The sequence below is a fragment of the Haliaeetus albicilla genome, chromosome 18, assembly GCF_947461875.1.
Source record: "Haliaeetus albicilla chromosome 18, bHalAlb1.1, whole genome shotgun sequence".
Classification (NCBI taxonomy): Eukaryota; Metazoa; Chordata; class Aves; order Accipitriformes; family Accipitridae; genus Haliaeetus; species Haliaeetus albicilla.
The window spans coordinates 7,618,398-7,644,997 of NC_091500.1; the positions used below are offsets into that span (position 1 = coordinate 7,618,398).

Below are 26,600 nucleotides of genomic sequence, written 5' to 3' on the forward strand. Positions count from 1 at the left end.
TGACATCCAACAATCTTGTGGGGACTCTCTACTCAGACTGCAAATAGCAGGATGATTTACTGAGGCACCTCCAAGTTTAGGAGCACAAGTCATAGCTGTGCTCTGCTGAGACCTGTACTGTGCTTTTGAACATCTGCACAAAGGTTGGTGCATATTAGAAACTAAGACCCACATGCTATGGGCAAATAAAATAAAAGTTAAGTCTCTATACGCTTTGATGAACCTTGGCCCTCAAATCACATAGCAGCAATAATAAGTCTCACTTGCCCCAAACTGAGACAGAATAGAGCATGTTATTGATTATTTCTGATCTCCTTAAACACCCTATACCTTAAAATTAGATGTACACACATACATAATGTATTTATTTACAGGCACAGAGAATATTAGGGCTGCCAAACGCCTGACATTTAAAAGCAGTCCCATGAACATATCTGAGTCCTGTACATGCAAGATGAGTGTCCACTAGACCCCACATCCATCCATTGGATCAGAGGGGACCATGATTAGCACAAGACAAAAAACACACAAGCCATTGAATTTCTCGCTGCTTCTAGTTAAGCACGCACTCCTCTGAACTATTTCTTTGAATTTCTAGAGGAGGTGAACCATAACACCTCTGCACAAGTCTTCCCTGCTTCCAGCGAAAGCAGTCTCAGAGCAATTGGTGCAGTAGAGATCCTCCCCATTACCCTGCTCCCCAGAGCCCCACCATTTGGAAAATCTGGGCCTTTCAGTTTCAACATGATTTACTGTCCTCCATCTCCTTGAAATTCTGCCCATGAGAAACCAAAATAGCACCTTGCCTTGTGAGTGAACCCCATACAGCCAGCGAGCATCGAAACCACTAGATTTCAAATGCAACGTAATGTCAGAGAGGCATAACTGCAGTGACAGTGGCTGGAGGGGATGACTGCACCATCTAGTTATTCTTCAGCAAAGGTACAAGTAAATGCCACTGACTTCAGTTTTGCTTTCTTTCAAGGAAGTCTTTCTTTTTAGATAACTACCTCTAGTCAGGGGCCTTTTAAGGCTCCAGCATGACTCTGAGAGTGGGAAGGCTTGGGTATCCTTATTTTATGTTAAAGATGTCCTGTCCAAACTATGCAGGCCACTTCCCAAAGCGCCTCTCATACTCATATACAGGAATTCATTCTATCTAGGTAGGCACTTAACCAAGGCACCTACTTCAGTAGCATGGTCACATCAGGCTCCCTCAGTAAGCAAAGGAAAGAAATAGATGTCTCTAGAGGACAATTCAGACCTTAAATAGCTTCTTATTAAAGTAATTCTGTCATGTCTACTGTTAAGAAGGACAAATTCAGGAACAGAACCCAAAATTTGCATTTGTCTTTTGATAAAGTTATGGATTGAACCATGTGCCAGGCAGTGAGCCCTCGACAAGGACTCTCTGGTGCTCTTCAGTTATAATTATGTATGCTCAGACTTTCTGGAGCAGGTCAACACTTCATAGGACCACAGCTTTTGGAATTAGCTCTTAAACATATATTCATTTACAGCTCATAAACAATACTCAAATACTCAATAACCCAAAAAGCCCACCAAAATTTATCATGGTCCTGCATTTTGCATTCTATGGATCCATCTTTCTTCAGTCCCCCCATTAAACTTCTCCCTACAGAAAGATGGAAAGGCTTATCAAACTCACACAAGCATGAGATTCCATTTGCGAGACTCAAAATTAACATTTTGAATCATCAAGGAAAAGTTGACCATGTCCTGGTATCTCTGTGCAAAGCTAATCCTCACATATTTCAAATCTTGCTATTAATCCAGTGGGTTCTCATTAAAAGTTTGCCCAGTGACTAAGAAACAACAATTTGTGTCAGGTTACCCTGTTTCACCCTGCAAAGTTGGAGCTGCCTGAAAAATGTCTTGGGGAAATGTTTTCAAGCAGCTTCCCCTGCTCTCTTTCAGGATAATCACCTACCCAGCACACATGCAAACTTCTTCTTTTCTAGCATATCTGTAATTAGCAAAGAATGCCAAGCCATAAATATTTATGCACAGATGGGATCCTCAAGTACCTTCAGAAGTTCAGCACAGGCCTCAATAGTTAGATTTTTCAAGCAAGCTTTGATGCAAAACCTGCAGGTTCAGGAGGATCTGTCAGAACACCCAGCTAATCACCCCTCTCTCAGAGATGCACTTCTCACCCAACAAGGGAAGTTACAACCACTCGTGAAAACCCCACAACAGATGCAGGTGCTTCGTTACCTCCTTTTCACTTGAATTCCTCACAGATCTTGCCAGATCCCTGCACTTCATTAGCACAGGTCTCTGCATGCTGGGGCAAAAAGTCATCTTCTGTGCTGCTGACAGAGTCTGAATGTTTCTGCTTTTGTTGCAAACCTTTTCTGAAATCAGATGTTTTTCTTCCCTGTGCAAACTTTTTTTTTAATTTTTCCCCCAAAATTTTGCTGATGTGATGCTGGAACCATGTTGGTTATGTCATCTAAAGAGTTTGGGATTAGGATGGTCTGATATGCCACGTCCAGACTATTAATTCAAATAAGAGTCAGGTCCTGTTCTCAAGCTGAAATCAGTTGGCACAGTTTGGCCACCATCAAACCCTATCCATCTCCAAACTAGTGTCTGTTTCCAAAGCTCTGATGGAGCACAGAGCCCAGGCTGTGCTGACTACCCCAGTGGGGCCAGGAATTGGCCAAGAGGGTGTTGGTTGTCCTGGGCCAAAGCCGCACCAGGCTCACTCCTCTGCAGCATGCATGATTGCACTCCCCAGTATCCAGGCGCCAGCCCCATTTAATTTAAACACAGCTAATGAGATCACGCAAAACACAGGTTAACACTTCCCAGCCTGATCTGGAAGCCATTAAAAACTGGCTTATGGCACGGCGTGGGCAGGTGAGCTTCCCGTTGCAGCACCGTCTTCAGTGCCTGCCTTAGGCACCCAGGTCTGAAGTCTTTGCCTACCCAAAGAGCTCCCGCTCCCTCTGGAGGGGCAGGCAGAGCGGGGACAAGTCCCACTAGCCCCCCGGGACAGGAGGGCAGCTGCAGATGGGAGCAGAAGCAGCCCACCCACCGCCGACAGCGTGAGCTCAGCATTGGCAAAGGCTTTCGCTGGCACCTGCAAAAACAATCTGCAACTTGGGCTGCCGGCGAGGAGGAAGGAGATGGGGCAGTAGCATCCCAGCAAGGCAGCAAGCGAGGCGGAGAGGGGAAATGCTCCGCACCCAGGGGGTTATGTTACGCCGAAAATAAAGGTAGAAGGGGACAAAGAGTCCTAGGAGGCCTCTCTGATGAGCATTAAGGATGAAAATGCTTTGGTCTCACCAGAGCAAACAGATTCGATAGCGAGATACTTACTTGGCCTGCACTTGTACCATACAATGAGGTACTTGCCGGTTCCAGGGCATGGATCTGCACCAAACAGCCGGTTATTGACGAGAAACTGGCAGCTCCGCCTGTCCTGGCACTCGTCCAGCATCTTCTGCAGCCAGGAATGCACACAAGAAACAGAGAGACAAAAGCACTTCAGTATCTCCACCGAGGGGATCGTCAAACAGAGACAAGCTGGAGAACAGCAAAGGCCATCGTTGCCTCCTCAACTGGCGCTGGCACGAGGCAGGCAATGGGGCTCAATGCAGCGGGTACCGCAGGAGCCGTGGACTAGGAGAGGACTAAACCTTGCACTGTTTTAAGGGGCATGTCTTTCTCTTTCATGCATGCAAAAGGAGGGATTTGCACTGGGACGGTCACGGAGATTTTGAAACGTTTGCATGCAATTTAATTGTACTATAAGGCAGTACTGTCCCAGGAAAAGCAGCTTTGAGGACATGGATCAGCCTTGACAGTTAAAACCAGAGACCCAAACTCTGCCACCACCATTCTGCTTTAGATTTCTCTTGAGATGCACAATTTCAATCACAGTTTTCAAGAGAGCTTGTCTCGGTTATATAAAAGCTTTGGCAATTACTGGTATTCCAATAATTAGTAGTTGTGGTGGGAACACTGTTATACAGCCAACTCAGTCTGTTTTTAATAGGGCTCACTCCTCTTCCCCCATGACTATTGCATTCCTTTTAGCTAAACTCAGCAAGGGCCTGCGAGTCGGGGGGTCCTCCCACTGCCGGCATTTTGGGTCCTATGCCCTTTTCTGCACTGCTTTTCCTCTAGCGCTTGCTCCCCACTTCCCCATTCATAACACTCATAAAAACTCCATCTCAGAATCCACAGGGGCAAGACATTCTGTCTCCTGCTAGAAAATAGCTTCATTAAGGAAGATTAATGATTTCTTTTAACCCTATGATCCTCTAAAGCAGTAGTGGGGGGAGAATATTATTAAGTGGGGCAGTAATTAAGTTTTAAATTCAGCTGGATGGCTTAGGTGGTATTTATGTACTCCTGTAGAGCCCTTAAAGCACTAAAATTACCATAATGTTTGCCTGACACACATGAACCTGTCAGAGCATTTTGAGACCACAGAGCGAGGTAATCCACCAACCTCGCTAAGTCCCTGCGATACAGAGCTGTGAATTCCAGTCCCAAAACAATTAATTTTCACTTGCAAGGAGGCGCTGGAAAATCCTTTCTCAGAAATTCCCCTAGACTCCCCTGGTCTCTTTTGTCTTCTCCCTGTTCCCTTTTCTTACACCCACCACGACATCTGGGCTTTCCCACAATCTTATCCCCATGCCATTAACATAAAGGCTGTTCCTTTTCTACCACGCACCATCCAAACCAATTTTCTCTCTGCCTCAGTGACTACTCTCTATTTTTGAGTTCTCCCTGAACGTAACTTATATAATCTTTAGCATTAAAACTCTGAAAGTCACCCTCTGAACACCAGGAACAACAGCTGTTCCAGTTTCGAGTGCAATCTGAAACTGCTTCATTTGCGGTTGCTCATAACTTCCTAAAGCTTTCACCTTTTGGGCTGACACATGCAAGAATTTGTGCCTGCCTCAAGTCTGACCTTTATTTTAAAGTTCAAACCAAGACAGTTCAGGCCTTTTCTAGTGAGCAGAGAACATATACTGTTGTTTTCCACTTACAAAGGTAATAAAATGCAGTCATCTCGTTTCAAAATACAGAGCTTAGGATGGAAAGGCTGAAAGGTGAACACTGAAGGTGGTGCCTGGGAGCATTAGCCCCAATTTGACCGTCACGTTAAAATGCATAGAAACAGCATATTCTTTCCTTTAGGCTCATAAGGGTTGACTGCTCACTCAGCATGTGAAATTTAATTTAATGCAAAATCCAATGAGTTGCAAAGGAATTTAAGTGAGGCCTCTACACAGATACCTCTTTTGATCTCAAAAGGCAAAGAACAACTGGCACAACCCTTGAGTGCTTCACATACGGAGAGAAATCCTCTCCAAATCACTGCGGACCCGAAAGGATTTGCTGGTACTGGACAGCCATGGCTGTGTTTATGCCCGAGCAGTGCTAAGAATATGGAGCAGGGAAAGAAGCAGCACCCCAAATGTTTTCTTTCCCACAAGGGAAGCTTTCTCCCCTCAGAGGCAGCAGACTTGGGTTGTTGGTCAACAAACCTGTTCATAGCAGATGGGTGGGATTTTCAAAAGCCTTCAGCACTGCATAATAGGTGCTATTAAAACCAGTGGGAAAAACACCCTGGGTTTCAGCAGAGACTGGGTTAGGCCAACATGAAGCCTCTTCGAAAACCTCAGCTTCCATGCCTAAGCAGCACTTGTTCACCTGCCCTTAGGCTCAGCACCAGGAGCGAAGGCAATTACTTACCAACCTCAGAGAACCACAAACATGGGCAGCCGTAACATATTGCCACTTTGTCTTGCTCTGCTCTAACTCTTGGCAGCTCTTGCTTACTCCGTTTATTCCACATAAGTAAAACCTCCTGAGTTTACTTCCTGCAGTATGCAAAGTAACACAGAGCCCTAGGGAGAAGTTTGTACCTAAATTAAGGAGCAAAAGTCATCTGCGCCATTGTGAGACTGCAGAAAAAGGGAAGAGTTCTTGAGGCTGAATATGCCTTTTACTAATTGGTTTTAGTGTTTAGCTACAGTTTCAAATTAATTTGATAATAGCCATGACTCTGAGAAGTTATTTCATGGGGGGGAGAGAAATCAATATTTACTTTTCATTCACTTAATTCTAATGTGCCTCCCCCTGAAGGGCAACGATTTTCCTGAAAATATAAAAAAACATTAACATTTCTGATTTCCTGCAGACTGTTTCAGCAAAGTATTAGGCATAATGAAATACACCCATAAAGAGTAAAATAAAAAAAAATGTTCAATGCTCAGTGAAATACATGAGGAAAAATGCAAAGAAAATTAGCAATGGTTGACTGTGTCATGTTCTTGATTAAAAATAACAAAGATGCTGAACCAGCCCTAACGTTAACTTAAAAACTTGCACATACAATTTTTACCTATCTTTGCCACAGAAATCTTCTTCCCCACTGCTTACATCAGTATGTGCTATATACCGGCATCTTCTTAAACACTGTGCAACACAGCAACTCTACAGAACACATATGACAAGATGACCCACTACAGGTACACTTCCCCTGCACATCCAGTGCATCTGGCATTTACAGGGGCCCTTACAAACCAAGACTTTGGCTTTCTGGTCTTACTCTCAAAAATCATACTTCTAGGCAGTATCAGAGCTCTGGCAGATGTCAAGTGTCATTTCTGAACTCTTTGCAGATGATCCGCTAGATTGACACCAGGAAGGCTGTGAGTTTACTTGGTAGTGAGGGAACGTCCTGAGCTCACGTGGCTTTTGCTTAATGGCTGGAAAAAATTAGGCAATTCATTCTACACTTGCCTTGTTTTTCTGGCTGTCAATGTCAGCTGTAAAGGTGGGAAAACACAAACACAAAACCAAACAAAAAGAGGCCCACAAACAACCTGAACTTGCACAGAAATAGTAGTAGACACGCAGAACCATCCCTAACTGGGATATATAATCAGCTGTTTATGTCATTGCCATCTGGTAGACCACTGACTAAGGCAAAATAAAGTCGCATTGGATTAGATTATATTATAAAAATCACTCCAACTGAAGAAGGTGGAGGAGGAATTCCTGTCTGGCATGAAAGGGGAGGGAAGACACATTAATTGCGTTGTGCCATTTTATAATTGCGTTCCAGTGGTAAATCAAGCCTGAGGGCTGACAGCCAGTGCTCAGGAGGGAAGTTGTGGCTGTTTAAACCCATTCCATTCTCTGGTTCATGATTGAGCTAAGAAGCTGCAAGATTTAGAGGAGATAAGAGAGCAACAAATGTGAATTCAAGTAAAACAAAATCTAACCCCTGTGATTTATGCGCTGGATTAATCTCACTGCAGTGACCCGAATCTTAAAGCAAGGGCAGCCTCAAGCTCAAAACCATGTCTTTCTAGTAGGCATTGCAGATGAAACACATTTCTCGTGCTCATTTTGTTGTGCTCATTAGCTAAGTAATTGCTCGTGCTCATTAGATAACAAACTTTTAAATCTGGAACTGGATGCGAGCTCTGCAAGAAGGCTGTCCTCAGCCATTCCCAAGGGTGCATTCATTTTTATTCTGTCTCTTCAAATCACTCTTCAAGATGCGCTTCCCCTGCACGCTTAAAATAAACCACAACTGAGCTTAACACCCAAGGCAATTAAACTTATCTATCTCAGTTCTTAGTCCCTTGTAGTAGTTCATCAATTCAACACACTTAGGGTGAAACTTTGGACCCAGAGAAGCCAATGGTGAAACTCAAAGGGAACTAGGATTTTGCCACAGGGCTGCTCTCTGTACAGCCTCCATCATCAAAGGAACATAAGGACGACTGCAGGGCACGTCAGTCAGGCATGAAATTACACAGAGGAACCCCACTAAATAATTTCCCAAATTGTATGTTGCTGAGGAGAATAACTCAGAGAGCAAACGGCATGAATGGATCAGAGCTGTGTGCGGTTGAATGAAGATGGGCAGAGATTTGTACTAAGAATTTTACACAAGAAGATACCAGTAATTTAAAAAAATACTATCAAGCATTTTTAGGTCAAATTGAGTCCAGGTATAGTCATTGTGGTGGAGTTACACCAACACTTATATTGGTGCACCTCCATGAGTTTTGCAATGGGAAGAATTAAATACAACAAACAAGGCAGCATGAATTCTCCCTACAAATGCACAGCACAATGCATTTATAATGGCTTCATGTCACATTTCGTTTGAATTTTGATACTCTTTTCTATACCCTTGAATGTTGGTATTAGTTTAAAACGCACTGTAAACTTAGTACTTTCAAGTTGCAAACTTATTTACAGGTCCTTTTTCCAATTATGTGAGGATTGTGAGTTTACCTCTATTCATTCACACAAATTACCAAAGACCATGGAGCAAGTTTTTCCAAGAATCAGAAACAGGGAAGGACAGATGACATGAGAAAGTGAAATTCATGTTCATGAGATACAGGTTACCTGCCTATGGCTTCATCAAGCAACTTTCCCAGCCTCGTCCCCTAGAAAGTAATGTAGCTTTGCCCAAATTGCCGCATTCAATCTGTGCATCGCATGAACAAGAGATCAAAGCCCCTGAATCCTAACCACTGATCTATGGCAGGTTTTAGTACTCTACTAGCTGTCTCTTATCACTCTCTCATGGACCTTGCAATGCTCACAGCAGAGTCAGCAGGAGGGAACCATGCCCACATGTTTGGTGACTCACATTAACACACCAGACTTTGAAATAAAGAGCTGAAAACCGGGCACACAGTCCCTTTCACCAGCTCTGCTATGGGAGTAATAACCACCAGTAGGGCAGGCAGCAGTGGGCTGGAATGTTAAAACACAACAGCAAGATTCACCAGAGCTCCTCTGGCAGAGCCTTGTGTCCTGAATTTGGCTGGGACAGAGTTAATTTTCTTTCTAGTAGCTGGTATAGTGTTATGTTTTGGATTCAGTATGAGAAGAATGTTGATAACACACTGATGTTTCCAGTTGTTGCTAAGTAATGTTTAGTGTAAAGTCAAGGATTTTTCAGCTTCTGATGCCCAGCCAGCAAGAAGGCTGGAGGGGCACAAGAAGTTGGGAGGGAACACAGCCAGGGCAGCTGACCCAAACTGGCCAAAGGAATATTCCATACCATGTGAAGTCATGCCCAGTATATAAACTGGGGGGAGTTGGCTGGGGAAGGCAGATGGCTGCTCAGGAACTAACTGGGCATCAGTCGGTGAATGGCGAGCAATTGTGTTGTGCATCACTTGTTTTGTATGTTCCAGTTCTTTTATTATTATTATTGTCATATTATTATTATCATTATTATCATTATTCATTTCTTCCTTCCTGTCCTATTAAACTGTCTTCATCTCAACCCACGAGTTTTACTTTTTTTCCAATTCTCTCCCCCATCCCACTAGGTGGGGGGCAAGTGAGCTAGTGTCTGCGTGGTGCTTAGTTGCTGGCTGGGGTTAAACCACGACACCTTGAAAGAGCCCAGAGACAGTGATTCACAAAAGCAGGAACATGCTCAGCAAATAGAAGGACCCGATAAAAGCTGCATTACAAATATCACCTAATTAACCATTACCTACATTTCCTAACAGTAGGAAACTTAATCTGTATGCAGGGTCAACTTCAAAGGGAGAGGAGGTCTAGGCTGAAGAAATACAAAAGGATGCATAACCAAAAGCCATGGGATTAAAGAAAGGGAAAGGTTAAAACACAAAGTGGAAAAAAAATCATTGAGAGCAAACCATTACACTGTCAAGCAGGGTCTTAGTGGCAATGATGGAAGCCCCATGACTTGGAAAGTTTAAATTTAGAGTAAACAAAGCATTAGGAGGCTTACATCCCAGGGAGCAGTCTTGCCTCATCAGGGAGACAGCCTGCACCGGCCACCTCTGCCTCTAGTGTCTCCTCTTCTGCGGTACATAATCACACTGCTCTGATGAGCTATTTCAGTCAAGCCAAATATTTCAAAGATACAGCAATTTAGAGATTATCTATGACCTCTGCATCAAGCAGTTCTTCTACTTGCAAATAATTAGCTGGGGGAACTGCTTGCCAGAGAGTTATATTTCAGCCTTGGCAAGATTCATGAATGAAGCTGCACTGGTTCTGTGATTTTTAAGAGCAACTTCGGCACTGCAGTAACCTCTTCTGGACCCTGAGCTCGCTGCTCACCATGCTCTGCAAAGTAATTAATGTAGCCTGACGAAGAGTTGCCAGAACTGCTCTTTAATTCAGTGACATTCTGAGACTGAAACCTTCCTTGTTCAAACTGTTTGTAAATCGTGGAGATCTTCTAATAAGCAGTATGACAAAACAGTGGGTTCTCCTCCCAGTGGTACTGATGACCCATATTCTTCCTTTCTATCATTTTCCTCCGTCTTTACCCTCGACCATCATAATCTTATAGATGTTCAGAGTCATGAGAAAGGGCCCTTTCTCATTCCTGTTGAGGCCACTTAACGCTGTTACATCAGTGGGACCATGCAATATCCTGTGACTAGGCATGGCAGCAGCCACTCTCCCTGGCCTACCAAGAAAGCTAGAGCAGTTGGATCATTTCCTTCTACTTTGTATTTTACTCTACCACAGTGTTAATCTAGAATATTTGGGGAAAATAAAACCCTCTTCAGAAACAGTAACACACAGACCCACCTTCCAGCCCCATCATTTTGTGACCAACAGCTGGCCCATGCTTTGAGAGTCATGCAGCTACTGGAAAGTTTATCTCATCTTTCACCAAAGAGGTCAGCTCCCTTTTGCTTTCTATCACAGAAACCTTCCTGGTAGGTGCAAATAAGAAGGGGGGGAAGAAAGGCTCAGGCAATCTTGTTGTTAGCATGCAAGGAATCTGCTCCCTTCTGTACCGATGCTGGAGCGACAGCGGGAGAGGTGGCAGCAAAGGTGTCCTATATCTCACTTAAAGGACAAAAGGAAATACCACATCAGCAGCACTAGTGATTCTCATCACCAGCACTAGTGATTCTTGTCACCAACGCCTGGTTGTCCCGTTGAGTGTTGAAAGAGACCCAGGCCACAGGCCATGCCTACTCTCCCTCCCCAAACTAGTTAATCTTTCTGAGGAGAGGCATGACTGGGCTCCAGAGCACCTTCTAAGCACAGCTCCTTTTGGGGAAAACAAGTCACACAGTAAAACATTGCCCTCTGAAGTGGTTTCATGCTGATTTCAGTACGTGCATATATGAAGACAAAAGTTAGCCTACAATGTCTTTTATAAATATCTGGGAGCAGAAACACAATGGATAAGTGCCTCTCCAGGGCTTTCTATTTTCATTCTAAACAAGCTTTGCTCCAGGGCTTTCTGTTTTCCCTCCAAATAAGCTGTGGTTTTACTTTTCTGTCAATTTACCAAAATGAGAATATTGCAGGTAATCTGCTGTAACGTATAATCTAGTTTTCTGGTAATAAGTAATAATTTTAGGCCAACCATTAAACATTCTTCCATAGAGACCTTGAGTGGTTTATTGCTAAAAACTAGTGACATCAGGAATACTGATCCAGGAATTAGCAGCTGCGGAAAGCTTTATAAACAAACTACTCCAAACCTCTTCCTCTTCAGCTCAGCAGCTTCCTTCAAATAGAAATGTGCCTCCATGTATTTTTGCAGGCACAAGTTGGGCATTGTGAGCTTGGCTAGGATTGACTATGTTTCTTACTAAACTTAACGGGATTCACTTATCAGGAGGCACTTATCATTAGGCAATACAGAACACTTAACACTCCTATTTCTCCTTTGTCCTCTGTGCCAGCATTTGTTTGTTCATCTGAATAAACATACACTGCTGCTGTATCTGTTTATCAGCTTCCTTATTTCCCCAGAGGCAAGTTCTCATGAGATGTCCCCATGGCAGGGAAATGCAAATGTATGCAGTAGTGTGACAGGTGAGAGAACCACAGCTAAAGCAGATGAGGATGGTCCCCAGCAGATCTCCTTGGAATAAAAGGTGTCTCCAGATGTTCCTGTGTCACCCCCTGCTGTGCAGAAATGTAATTTAGCTTCTTCTCCATATACTTACACTAAAAAAATCAGACATTGGGTGGATTAAAAATAGGCTTGACCAACCCTATCTGGGTGACATGGGACAGAGCAAGAGAAAACCGCCACTGTGAAAGCACAATGCACAGACCTAACAAAAATCTTCAAGCTCTCAAAATTGTTAGGTTGCATGCTCAGACCAACTGCACCTGCACAATTGCTCCAAAGGGGTAAAGGTAAGTGGGAGTTACAGGTCATCATAAAGACACCAACACACAGAGGACCATGCTAACACAGCTCTGCTCTTCAGGACCCAAACTAACCTCTTTGCATGACCTTGCTTTGACACAGACTTTCTAGTGGGCATACAACTCAGCTCTCTGCATAAATTATGCAGTGTGGGTAAACACCCTCTTACCTACTGAAAATGACATTATTTCAATATGCTTTAATGACCCTTAGTATTCAAGGATTTACTTTTCTGGGTGAAAGCTGAATAGGTTTTGGTCCTGGCAGCTGCTCTTCCTGACCTACAAGCAAGAAAAAGGATGGTTCAGGCACCATCAAGCTCCTCCTCACAGACCTCCTCTGCCAAGGCAGGACAGTTTGCACTGCATAGCTCCCTTTTACCAGAGCCATCAAGGCTCCACGGGTTCCTCTTCTCTGTCCCCCATCCACACCTCCTGGCTGGGACAAGGACATTGCTCTCATTACTTCACAGTCAGGAATACCCTCTGCAGGACACCACAAGGAAAGTACAGAAGAGATAATACCAGACCAGACTGTTAATTAACAGCACTAGTCCCCCAAATTAGCTTCTATTATTAAAGGATGAGTGGGAATTTTCTACATTTTCATCTTCAAAATATCTCAAAGATGCTTCATGAATACAGCACAAATCGCTCTTTCCTTCCTGCCATATATCTCATGTGACTTGTGCTAACTCTGGGCTCCCCTGTTAAACTGAGTGAAGTGGGGAGAGCGGGGGGAGCTATTTAAAGAGCAAATGTCTGGCTTTCAACACAACTTTATTTTGTTGTTCTGATCTCTCCATATTCATGTGACTTGTGATCTAAAAGTTAACAAGAGACCAACCACATCAAAACTGAAATCCCAGTCCGAATGTCCAAGTTCTTTGTGCGTTTGGTAATCTCCCACTGAATCTGACATTACGGTGTTAGAACAACAGAAATGTGTAGTTTGGGGTCACTGCCTTAATGTCTCGGACACGCTCTCCCAAATGGTCTGCATTTCATTTCAAGCAAAAACAAGTGAGTAAAGCAAGGGATCCTGGCAGCCAACCACATAAGGCTGGATTAGGGTGGTTGTCTCAGTGTAATAACCCTTTGTTTCCCCCTTTTAACATAGAAACAATGAACTGGACATTTGCAAGGGAGAGAGCTTCAAAATGGGAATTAACTGTTATTCACAGGTAGTGTTTGCAAGGAACAGTATTAATAAGTGCCCCTTACACTCCCTCCAGGCCACTCTCCAGAGAAGCAGCAAGTTTATACAGTCATGGGTTTGATTAGACACAGTGATTTTATATACTTAATTTTGAACAGTTTGGTTTGGCTGACTTTTTAAATTACTGACAATCAGAATATACACACAATTGGTTCTTCCTATAGCAGCCATATAGCTGAGTTTCAAAACCACAAAAATACACAAAATTTCCTTGTCTACAGCTTTCCAATTTTCCTATATACATGCATTTCCTACCAGCAAGCTGCAGGCAGCTTGCCATTCAGCTTATGGAGTTTCTGGCTTACCCTTCAGAGAGGCCTCACCCCCACCAGGACTGAGAAAGAAGACAAGATTCATCTCTGGCATTCAGACTCAACCTACCCTGGCCAAGCACAGCACATTGAGGTATCAAAGGCACATTCGGGGGCACCAAAGAGGCACTGCAGATCTCCTCCAAAAAGACTCAGGAACTTGCCCAAGGTCCCTCAAGAAATTTGTGGCAGAACAGAGAATGTCAGCTACTTCCCTAGGACATCTGCATCCCCCAAAATGGGTGGAGTGTTCTGTTCTCAGTCACGTAACAAACATACTGTACAAGAGATCTGCTGCAAGACTACCTACAGAGAACATAATTCTCGCTCTGATAAATAGGGGAGCTGTAATTACAAGCAGTGTAAGTGTTGGAGGCAAAGCTCATGGGTAACAGCTCTGAGGACATAAGGAGCTAAGTCAGGCAGGTATGGATTTCTTTTAAATCCCTCCTGCACATAAAACCATGGCATGGAAAGCCGAAGGCTACATATTCCCTATTCTCAAGTTCTTTCAGATGCCTTAAGTGGGCCACTCGCCCACAAGGGATGAGGCTACGCACATAGCTATCAATTCCCACTGGGAAATGAAATGTTTCAAGTAAATTTTGCAGTAAATCAATAAAAGGAAGAAGGGAAGGCTAGCCTCTGCCAAAGTCTTCAGTCCATGTTCTCCCGCCCTAAACAACACAACTGCCTCTTGTCTGTTGTATTATGAACTTTCATTATCATATCTGGGAAAACCTTCCACTGATAAGGACCGTGTCCTCCCATACTACAACTCAGTCATTTGTTGTGCAGTGGAAGTGTTATGAGGGCAACTGCAAATCTCTCAGCTTAAGGGTTACACTACAGGTAAACATCAACCCTGTGCAATTTCTTGAGAATTTACCACTCACATTTGGAAGCCAAAGCACTCATATCATAAAAAAAAAAATAATGCTATAAATTCCTCTTAAAAACCCTGGACGCAAGAGTGAGAAGTGATGTGGGAAACTCTGGCCTTTAGCCAAATTATAAAAGAAATTATTCACTAGCCCTGTAGGTTCATTAATCTAGTTCTGCTATAAATTTTTATTACAAGTTATTATTGATTCATAGCCATAAACACAGTGGATGCTTGAGATCTTTGGCCAAAAGTTTTCACAGTTGCAAATCCTGCACTTGGAAAGACTTGTGCTTACTTCAATATCCAGGAGCAGACCCCATTCATCTCAACATCAGCCAGCTCATGTTTGTAATTTTAGTTGTTCCTACTGACAGTTGAGTAACACTGGCACCTTCCAAATAATCCTTTGATTTGCTGACATCACATGTGCTCTTGGGAGGATACATATAGTCAACATCCCCTACACAAATGGACAGAGCTGATTGATTAACTACTGATGCTTGGGACATTACAAGTTTAAGTGATGTATGATCACTTTCAGTGGCCTAAAAGCCAAATGAGTCAGAAGAAGTAAAACGAAGGATTCTCTCTGGGTTTCAAGTTACCAAAGTAAAAGCCTCTTGAAACAGGATCAGTTCTGAAGTAAAAAGAATGCCACAGCAACTTCTGAATGTGTTGAAAAAGCTAACCATTGGGAAAGAAAACTATAAAAAAAAAAAAGATCTTTGAATGCAGTCAAACATAACGTGGTCTTGCAGTGTAATTCTGTTTCAACCACATTCCTGAACTGCTACTGACTAGAGTTGCAGCAAAATTAAGAACTTCATCAGCAAAATCTAACTCAGTCCTGTCTAAACTACAAAGATGAATTACCCACTGAGCTGTGTGAGATGTCAGTGCTCCCATGCTGGGTAGCACTGCTTAATACAGGTCTATGCAGCACCAGCACAGAAAGCTGCTGCCTGGCCAAGGAAAGATGAAGTCCAAAGTTAACAGATCCAGTTTAACATGCAATACCTGAAGGGAAGTGCCAACTGAACAGGCAACATCTTCTTTAATTAAAGTTGCATACGAGTGGGGATAGCGAGAAGGACACATCTGATGACTTGGTACAATTCGGCCATAAAAAGAAGACTGGATGCTGATGGTGGTTCTGTGAGGACACCTCAGGGAGACATATTCTCCATCGCAGGCATGATCAGTGTAATTCTTTAGTACTTGTGATATGTAACCTGCAAAAACCATGACAAAAACCATCATTAGTGAAAGGTAGTTAATATTTAGGTGATTTACAGCAGTGCAGTCTAACAAATACACAATTAACAAGCAATGAGGGATGCAGATTTTATTAGTCATCTCACACATGTGCAAAGGAGAGAGACAGTGACGTGGGGGGTGTCTTGGTGATTTGTCCTCCAGCCGTGTTATGTATCCTCAGTGGAAGCAATATTCAGGTGCTCCAAACTCTTAGTCCAATCACACCCCTTATTTACATTGGCGTATCTGTCAAGTTTACAGGAGATGCAGCTGAGCCAGACTCATCATTTAGACCACCTCTAGATACCGCATGCAATTTTTGGCCCGCTAATACAAGACAGACTTCAATAAACTGGAGTGAGTTCAACAGAGGGCCACTGAGATGGTTGAGAGCTGGAGCACTTGCCCTGTAAGAAATGGCTTGTTCAGCCTGGAGAAGAGACAGCTTTGCAGGAAACTTAATAGTAGCCTGCCAGTATCTACACGGAGGTTATCAAGGAGATGGAGCCGCTCTTCACAATGGTGCATGGTAGGAGAATGAGAAATAACAGGTGCAAGATGGAACAACAGAGTTTCAGACCAGGTATATGGAGCAACTTTTTCACTGTGAGGGCAGTCAAGCAGTGGAGCAGGTTGCCCAGAGAAATTGTGCAGTCTACATCCTTGGAGGTTTTCAAGACCTTGCTGGATAAAGCCCTGAGCAACCTGGCCTGACCTTCTAGTTGACCCTGTTTTGAGCAGGAGCTTAGACTAGAGAACTGAAGTCCCTTCCAACCTCACTTTTCCTGTGAACTTACGATCATGGGCAAGAAAGGCCCAGACACAGAGCCACTAAGGGGAAAGTTGGGGGTTACAGTTAGTTGTATGAGGTCCTATTCCATCATGACACAGCAGTCACACCTTTGAGCTCCCTTCACAATACACCGTTTTAATTCTTCTGGTTGCCCCTTCTGTTCTAGGCCTTTGACACAAAAGCTTTGCTTTCTCTCCAATTCTGCAAAGTTTCAATCTTTTTAGAAGGAAAATGGTATGCAGAACCAAATCTCTCCTTGTTTGTTAGAGGATGACATTATCCATAATAATAAAGTTGTTAACAAGAATAAAGCCCGGGATCAAAGCCTCATAAAAGTTACACCAAGTTAAAAGGGCTGATTACAGTCAGGTTGCCATGGCAACTGCCAAACAAATCCTGACTTTGCCACACTCACGCATGAGGAGACACCACTGTGGTGCTGATATGGAGACGTCTGTGCAAGGAACTCTATAGCATGACCCATGTCAGCATCAGCCATGGTCCCATTCCACCCTACAAACTTCCTCTCTGTAATGAGTTTGGAAGTCCCCTTCCCACTACTGGTGACCCACACAAGTCTTTCAGCAGCAAACCCACAATGCCCTGTCCCCGTCTTCCTCCACCTTTTCTTAAGAGGTAGAGGAAGACAGGGACAGGGCATTGTAGGATTGCTGCTGGTAGTCGTTTCTTAAGAGGTAGAGAGAAAAGACAAAACCGTTGAGAGAAACAAGTAATCCCTGGACAAATTCCTTAAAGGGCACCTGAGGTATATCTTGGACTTGTTTTTTAAAAATGGCTGTGATTATTCTCTTGCTGGCCCATAATCATAGAACAATTTAGGCTGGTACCTCTGCAGGTCATCTAGTCCAACCTTCTGCTCAAAGCAGGGCCAGCTTAGACCAGGTTTCCCAGGGCCTTGCCCAGTTCTGAATATCTCCAAGGATGGGGCCTCCACAACCTCCCTGGGCAACCTGTGCCAATGCTTAACAACTTTCTCAGTGAAAAATTTTTTCATTACATGCAATTGGAATTTCTCATGTTATGACTTTTTTTTGCTCCCTCTGGTTCTTTTATTGTACATTTCAGAGAAAAGACTGGTTCCATCTCCTCTATACCTTTAGGTAGTGTAAAACAGTAATTATAGCCCATTCTCCTTATTCTTTACTTCTGCTAGATGAACAGACCAGGTCCCTCAGTCTCTTATTATTTATCATATGTTCCAGTACCCTTGCCTTCTTGGCAGCCAAAGGGACTCTCTCCAGATCCTCAACATCTTTGCTGTACTGAGGGGCCAGCTTGGTATGCAGTCAGCCTTCACTACTGCAAGGTGCACTGCTTCCTCATGTTCATCATCCTGTCCTCCAAGACGTGACAATACACACAGGGAAGCACAACTCATGTGATTTGAGAGAATTCATGTGGCTTGCTCAGAATAATTCAACATCAGCTCTAGCTATCCTTGTAGACACATCCGTAGGGTATATTTACTCCACTAACTTAAACACTCCTAGGGCCACTTCTCTGTCCCTAAGGCCATACCTAGCAACTTCTTCTTACTCTCCAAAATAGTACGGCCTACATCCAGAGCTTTGACTGGGACTAGTTCTTCTTCCATACCAACACTGAAACCTAGCTCAGGAGCTGTGTGAAAGAATACTGGTCTGAACAAATTCTGAAGTGCCTAAAACAACTATAATCATTGTTCTTAGAGATAACCAACCCATGGTAATTTACCTTCACCATTCAAGCTGCCACTATGAGGGCTGTATTCTCTGATTTCTCTAAATTTTAGCCTGTAGCTCTTATTTAGCAGTTCTGTTGCTACAGTGCCTCAAGGTGTGTGCCAAATAGATATTTACTCAAATCAACATATTAATTTCCAAGTCCCCAGGGCAGCATTTGCTTATAAGAGAAAGGCTGAGACACAGCCCCAATAATTAGAGTAAGTGATAGGACTGCATCAAATCAGGGAACAGCAGTGTTTAATTTAGTGCCTTTATCTCACTTGTTCAAGGAAGCGCTCTGGGGATAAAATGAACTACTGGAGTGCATCTCCTTTCCCAGTAAGTAGAATACATGCTTTGTGTGATGCTGTACACCTAGTCCTGGAGTCAGATCAGCTCTTCTCCCTCAAAAGTAAGGCAACCATACAAGATGGGCATCAGGAAAAGCAAACTACAAACAAAACCAGAATATAACACAAAACATTAAACCCCACTTTCCACACTGTTACTCCAGTGCATTAGGACTTTTCCCTGAGGCTGACCTATTAGGGAGCCAGAGAAATACAACCAAAGTGCAGTCAAGACTCTACTGGCTCCTCTGAATATTCAATTATTCTGTCAGAACAGCCATCTTAGAGCATGCCTTTCATATTACTAATTCAGGATCAGGGAAGGTTTCAACCCCTGCAATTAGTGCAGATCGCTTGTTGAAACAATTCCTCCCTCTCGTCTTCCATCAGCAATCTCAAAATAGCTTGAGTTCGTTCAAGCTCAAGATATTGAAGGGATTGAATGCTTTGATGGTGACTGGCTAATAATAAATAAAGCACAATGTCTAAAACATCTGGCACTGACCACTGTCAGAGAGAAGATATTGGATTAGGCAGGGGCATGATCAGGGATAACATGATGTTCTTCAAAGAGCAAAAGTGGCTGTAGAGAATTAGTGCACTTTTTTTTTTTTAACTCTTTAAGTGTGCCAAATTTGCACTATGTTCATTGGTAGTCCTTTTGAAAGTGTTGGCATTTTGTTACCCATTTTTTCACGGTCCAGTAACCCAAAATCTGAATTGTTTTCGGCATCCTTGCTGAATTTTCAGTAGCAAGTCTCCAATGACCTTTTTTAGCACTACATGTGGTACCAGGGAGGGAACTACGGGGATGCTCTTTATCGAATGAAATGCACGAACATGTAGCCAATGGCAGGTGTTTGAGGACTTCGATGGCACTTGTATACCAAGGTAAGAACCACTTCATAAGTATACAAGGAATAGCTTACAGAACTCTCTGACTCTTTCCTGGCAAGCATGAAACAATCTCTTTTGGATGGCTGCAAGAAACTATTTTAGTTTAGTACAATGATACAGCAGATCACCAATCAGCTATTCATAGACCACAGAATATGTCAGTCAAGAAACTGAGATGTTAAACATATTATCAAATTATTTTATCACTCCCCATTGAGTATATTTCTCTGCATTATTATCTGGGATATAAGCTACAGCCTTACAAGTGTCCACTCCAAAAAAAGATAAGGCAGGCTGTTATTAAAGACGGCCAAAGACATTTGTCACTCCTTTTTTCACCCTCAAATTCTGGGATGTGAAATCACCATTGTCAGATCCAGGAACTGAAGGCAAGCAATTATTTGAGGAAAACATCCTAGCTGTACTGCCCCAGTCAAATCTACTCTATTTTGTCATGGTTCATCTTGGAGTGGAAGTGACATAAATTCTCATCATTTTATCAGGAAATTTTTTGGTGGTTCACTTATTAGCCTATCTAGGGAAGACAATGTTAGAGTAGGTGGTAATTTGACCTTTTCTTTAAAAATATATATTTCACTTGAAAGCATGGTAAAAGCATAAAAGAAATCTAAAGCATTAAGCCCTCCAAAACTTTTCTAAATGCTACATATTTTGAAAATCTGGGATTAAAAATAACAATCTTAGAATCCTTTGGGTTTAGTACTTCTCTTTTTTTGAGGATTGTGTTGAGGACATGGAATCTTTGCTGGTGGGCATTCATACTCCCAAATTAAATCAATGTATAGAAGTCAAGTGCTAAACATCAACTCAATTCAAAAGACCAATGTCACTACCAAAGCAGGGATTTACACTCCGAAGACAGAATAAACAACCAAAAGTAGTGCATCACAAAAACGATAGATCATTAGATCATTTTTTCCCTCTAACAAGAAGGAAGTGTTCCTTTCAAACACCACTTGCAATTTATTTTTCCAAAGTCCAGAGTTTGACGCCTATCAGTCATCAGCAATTACTCTCTACTACTTATCAAACACAGCGCTTAATGCTGACTGTAACTCTATCCCACTGTCGTGGTTTAACCCCAGCCAGCAACTAAGCCCCACACAGCCGCTCGATCACTCCCCCCTGGTGGGATGAGGGAGAGAATCAGAAGAGTAAAAATGAGAAAACTTGTGGGTTGAGATAAAGACAGTTTAACAGGTAAAGCAAAAGCTGCACACGCAAGCAAAGCCAAACAAGGAATTCATTCCCCACTTCCCATGGGCAGGCAGGTGTTCAGCCATCTCCAGGAGAGCAGGGCTCCATCACGCCTAACGGTGACTTGGGAAGACAAACGCCATTGCTCCGAACATCCCCCCCCACTTCCTTCTTCTTCCCCCAGCTTTATATGCTGAGCATGACGTCCTATGGTCTGGGATACCCCTTTGGCCAGGTGGGGTCAGCTGTCCCAGCTGTGTCCCCTCCCAGCTCCTTGTGACCCCCCAGCCTCCTCACTGGTGGGGTGGGGTGAGGAGCAGAAAAGGCCTCAGCTCTGTGTGAGCACTGCTCAGCAGGAACGTGTTATCAACACTGTTTTCAGCACAAATCCAAAACAAAGCCCCATACTAGCTACTGTGAAGAAAATTAACTCTATCCCAGCCCAAACCAGCACACCCACCTAGCAACCACAGTTCCCAAGAACCATTTTCACCATTGCCTCTCCAGGGAACTGTTGCTCAGTTCTCATCCAACAGCCAGTTCTAACCCTTAACACACATGTGGACTAGAGAAAAATAACAGTTTCATACAGAATATTATCATTTTACAGGTACTGTAAATCTAAACATCGTCATTTACTTACTCTCATAGAGCTACAACCCTGCCTTTTTGAAACCAAAGCAACTGATGGAGTGGTCCACAAAAGCACAGATGATGCAAGAGCTTCCATCCCATCCAGATGTAGGATAATAGTAGAGTATGCAAACACTCGTTCATATATCCTATTTAACTATTGTTGTCTAAAAGCAGTAAGCCCTCTTCTCCTACTTCCACTAAATACAGTTCTAGTTTTGCTTGACAAGGCACAGAGCAACACACCAGCTCGCCAGTCATCAGAAGCCAAATTTCATCTTTCACCAGGAAACATCTCTGTGGGTGTGTGCTGGAGAAACAGAGAGAATCACAATAAAACTACCTCTTTCTACAGTTTGGATATGATCTGAAACTTCTAATAAATTACAAGGAAACTCAAAAGTATTTTAACGGTTAACGAACTACTACACATAAATCAAGCCAGAGCTTCATTAATATCTGCATTGAGCTCTATCTAAGCTATAGTAATGTCTTCTTAAAACATCCCATTCTGAGCTTTTGTTGTTACAAATATAGACGTGTATACATATTATAGAGAAAAATCAACATAATGAAAAAAGAACATTATACTTAGAAATAAGCCATTTCCCATTATCTGAAACACATGAAGTCAGTGCAATTAACTGTGTTGGTGAACAAAACATTGCCTTGTTCCTGGTTGACACAGATTCTTTTATTTTTAATCCTCTTATTTTCCAAACCTGTATTGTTTTTTCAGTATCTACTGTTATTCTTTTCTAGTTTCCTCAGCTTCCTTGCAGATGTTTTTGAAACTCTGAATGTGAAACAGAACATTCTTCCAGGAGAGACCTTAATCAGATACTTTCTGAAGCTCAGACTACCCCTGTACCACACTATTTTTCAGATAGGCTATGGACTTCAGAATTTCAGCTTATTCTTTATACGCAGAACACCAATACTCATAACATCTCACAGAAACAGTGCTAAGCCTGTGGAATAGAATAACACGCTACGAGGATAGGCAAACAGGGCTGAAATGTGACCCCAGGCAAGGCTTGAAGCCAGAGCAAGTAACTCAATGAATGCATTTCATACCAGGCATTACTGATAATCCTGTGGTTGCAGTAGTAAAAGCAGCTCTCTCAAATCACAGAGCAGCCTAGTACAGACAAGTAGCGTTTGTTATGCTTTGTTACTAATGCTGGAGATTAAAACTTGCTATTACAAACCTTCTACAGAGAGATTTACTTTCACTTCAGCTACTCCCCAACCCTTTCACCCTTCAGATACCATACAGCACTGGAAAAACTTGAACATCTTGTAAGCATACTTAGGAAAATATTTTTAAGTCAACAGTTCCTTGCCCACTATCTGATCTTCTGTACCACAGTTGTGGCTCCAAACAGTATCCAGTGTTAACTTAGAAAAATGTCTTTGAAACAAGAGTGAATTTAGAACTGCAGCTGAGTGCCAGCATTTCAAGGCTAAACAAGGTAACGTTTTCTAAATTCTGAACAGTATTTCATAGGTCTCCTGGGTTTGTGTAAGGATGAGAAGGTAGTGGAAATTGAACTGCTGAAGGCTAGGGGTGACAGGAATAAAAACATGGTGGGTTTCAACTCTGCAGGCTTGAATCTAACTCAGATACTACTGAGGATTATGGCTAATTATTCCCTTAAATTTCCTAACTGTAAACTCCTCTAGAATTTAATAAAACACTACAGCCCAAGCACAGAGTGTTGGAATAACTCTGGAGAATTTAATAAGCAACTCCAACTGCAAGGACTTTGGGTCTAGAAATTTAAAGAATTGCTCTAAAAATTCAATACAAAAAATCTTGTTTGCTATTTGAACATCATTTTCATCATTTTCTTTGAACGTCCCATAAGTCTATGGTTTCTTGAGAACTTACTTTTTTCTAAGATAAGTTTTTAAAGCGCTTATGGCTATGGAGCTTATTTTTTTCCTGATCTTTTGCATTTTGAAAAGGCAAATGAACAGAGTTTAAAAATTACCCTTTTTTTTTAAGTTTATCTTTCTAGAATCAGGGAAATTTAGCCTGGATGGGCCTCCTGGAGTTCATCTAGTCCAAACTGCTGCTCAGAGTAGGGCCAATATCAAAGTGAGATCAAGCTGCTGAGCACCTTGTTCAGCCCTTGCTCAGGACTGCCAAGGACAGGGATTCCCCAGCCTCTGAAATACCCATGCCAGTGCTTCACCAACCTTCTGATTAAAATTTTTTTCAAATAAGTGCTCAGAATTTCCCCTGTCACAACTCATGTCTGTTGCCTCTTGCCTTTTTATTTTGCACCTCTGAGAGGAGCCTAGCTTTGGTTTATTTATAACTATTTTTAGGAAGCAGAAGGAAGCATCTGGATATCCCCTCAGCCTTCTCTTCGCTAGCCTCCCCTCCTATGCCATGTGCTCCAACCCCAAACTACCATACTGGCCCTCCACTGGACTCCCTCCAGTTTGTCAGGGTTTCTGTTAGAATCTTACACCAGTATCATGACCTGTAATTCAAGGGGTTGACCATCCAGTTCCTCTGGATTAAGGAATTTTTTTAAAATTTGTTTCACTAGCTGTATGGTTGCAGACAGCCACGATGTTGAAGGAAACTTGACAGTACAGAGAATTTGGCTGGAAGAAGCTGCACCAAGACTTCACCAACCTGCAGCCCTCTCTCCAGCTGTTTATTCCTGCTCCCCTATTTCAGATCAAAGCCTCTTCCATTGATCTGTGTGCATGTGTGTGTATGGGGGTCTCAGTGACAGCAACCAGAGTGGGACCACAGGTCAGAGGGTCCGTGTGTGTCCTGCCAGCAACCGGAGGAAGTGAGGGTGTGCATTTTGTGTGGGTTATGTATGTCCATCTGTGATCACCGGTGACTATCAAGCTGGACTAGCTGGCATGTAGAATAAGAGCTTTGGGATCCAGGTATGAAAGCATCCACAAGTGTAGGTCAGATACTGGAGAGACCAGACAGCCTCTGAGTTGGCTACAGGAGAGACCAGGAGGTCCAGGCCACCCATGGGAAGACCAGAGGTCAGGGAGTCAACTGAGAGACCCATCTGCAGGCACACGTCTGTGTGTGAGGCCACTGGAGATGAGAGGACCCATGAGCCAGCTATTGCATGGACTGCCTAAGGCCAGTTACTGAGGGATCCACACTGCATGTATGCATGCATATTTTCTACTCACAGGCTTTCATCCTGATCAACGAGAGAAGGGAACAGGATGAGGCCACTGGTGCTGTTTGTGTTTGTGTGAATGCTGAGTGTTTCTCCCTGTGTTGATCTGAGCAGCCTTAGACAGCTCAGCATCACTGCTGCCTGCACCTGGGAACACAGGGCTGCTGCTCACTTGCCTCTATCAGGCTACCAGATTTGGCAACTCCGAACACTTCCCACTAAAAATTCCATGTGTGTGTGTACATATGTGTATATATATAATGTATTTATATGCAGACATGCACACACGCACAGAGACACATGCTAAAAAAAAAAACCAAACAAACAACTTTGCAGAATATTTTACCTAGTTTAAGTTGCAGGAGAAGCCTGAACCCCACTATAACTGTGGTGTTCATTTTTTGCAGTGCTAAATTTCTTAGAACACTTTGTTAAAATAGTGTTATAGCATTATAAATATTAATACATTATATAATTAATGTTAGTGTTACAGCATTATAAATATTAATGTCTTACTCTAATCGTAAAAAGTATAACTTAGCATGCATTAGTATGTATTATGTGTCAATTATATGAAGTATATTGCACATAGCACAATCATATTTATAAAATATATCTTATAGCATAACCTAAAGACAATTACCAGGTCACCTTGGGAAGCCTTACAGGATTTGTTCAGTACTCAGAGAATGAGAGCTGTAATTTTGAGAGAGATTTAGTGTATACTTCTTACAGCCCACAAAGGTCAATTCCACGCACTATAGACAAGCTAGGCGCTATTTCATTCTAGAGGTACAGCTGCAGTTAGTGTTAAGGTCATCACTTTATAGCTGAAGGAACTACATAAGTGACACTTCCTGAGCAGCTTCAATTGGCTCTTTCTCCTTGGCTCTCAACCAAGTCCTTGCCAAAACACAGTCATCACACAAATAAATCACAGCACTACTCACTGTGGCCTTGCTATTACATTCTAAGTAGTGATCAAGAGCTCACACCACTGGGGGTCATGTAGCTCTTATACATTAAGTTATAACAGGTTATTTTATTGAGAGGACAGTTTTTCTCTAGATGGCTTATATACCAGAGATTTTTCACAGCAGAACTACAGTGATATAATTAGGCTGCCATAATGATACCCATGTAATTTTCCATAGTAAACGTAGTCACATGAGGACACACTTGCATAACTACCAATGCACCTTTGCTGGTAAACTTCCCCATGTAGACAAGTTTTAGTGGTGGTCATTTTGACTTTCAGTTCCACAATAAAGTCCTTTTGATCCTACCCCTTCCTGTGACAATTCTTATGGAAAACAAATTTGACCATGCAAATCAACATCATTACAATCTAGCATCCAAATGGAAAGATCCTAGCTAAGAAAAAACAATCCCAAAGCTTGATGTCTTCCTGCAGCCATAGGCAGCACTGCCTGCCACAAGTTTTAAGAGCTCAAACAGGATCTGTCCCCACATTCAGCCTGCTCCCATGGCATGCTGATGCTCAACCTTTCCTACAAGCATCACTGGGTCTTATGCCAAGAGACTGACAGCCCTTCTGCACCTTCTGGTCCAGTCACTAAAATGGCTGAAATCAAATTTGTGCCATTTCTTAAGGGCCAGGGACCAACTTAATCATGTGTCGCTAAAGCGATTTTAATCTTATGTAACAGGGAAAGGAGTCAGGAGCTGGATTCATGCACCTCCCTCAGGACATGCTCTGAGCTTACTGAATGTCTCCCTACATATTCAAGAGGCCAAGAACATTTTATGGTGATGAACATCTCAGTCCACCTCCACCTAACCCATGATATAGAACAGCATAGCATAGCATAGCATTTGCACTTCATAGCTTGTGTGGTCAGTCTGCAAACAATCGCTGTCACACTTTCTCCACTCCCAGGGGAGAAGCACCCTATAAGCCTCTGCAAGGCACCTCTT

The 26,600-nt window shown here is 42.8% G+C and overlaps 1 protein-coding gene across 2 annotated transcripts in view; it reads right to left on the reverse strand.

The window, feature by feature from the left end:
- EVA1A (eva-1 homolog A, regulator of programmed cell death) overlaps window positions 1–26,600 on the reverse strand; it is a 213,145-nt gene that overhangs the window by 137,564 nt on the left and 48,981 nt on the right. For both annotated transcript variants that reach the window (XM_069805659.1, XM_069805658.1), the window contains exons 2-3: window positions 15,635–15,849; window positions 3,349–3,472 (exon numbers count right to left, since the gene is read on the reverse strand). In XM_069805659.1, the coding sequence (XP_069661760.1) occupies window positions 3,349–3,472; window positions 15,635–15,849 (339 nt within the window). The remainder of the gene's footprint in view (window positions 1–3,348; window positions 3,473–15,634; window positions 15,850–26,600) is intronic.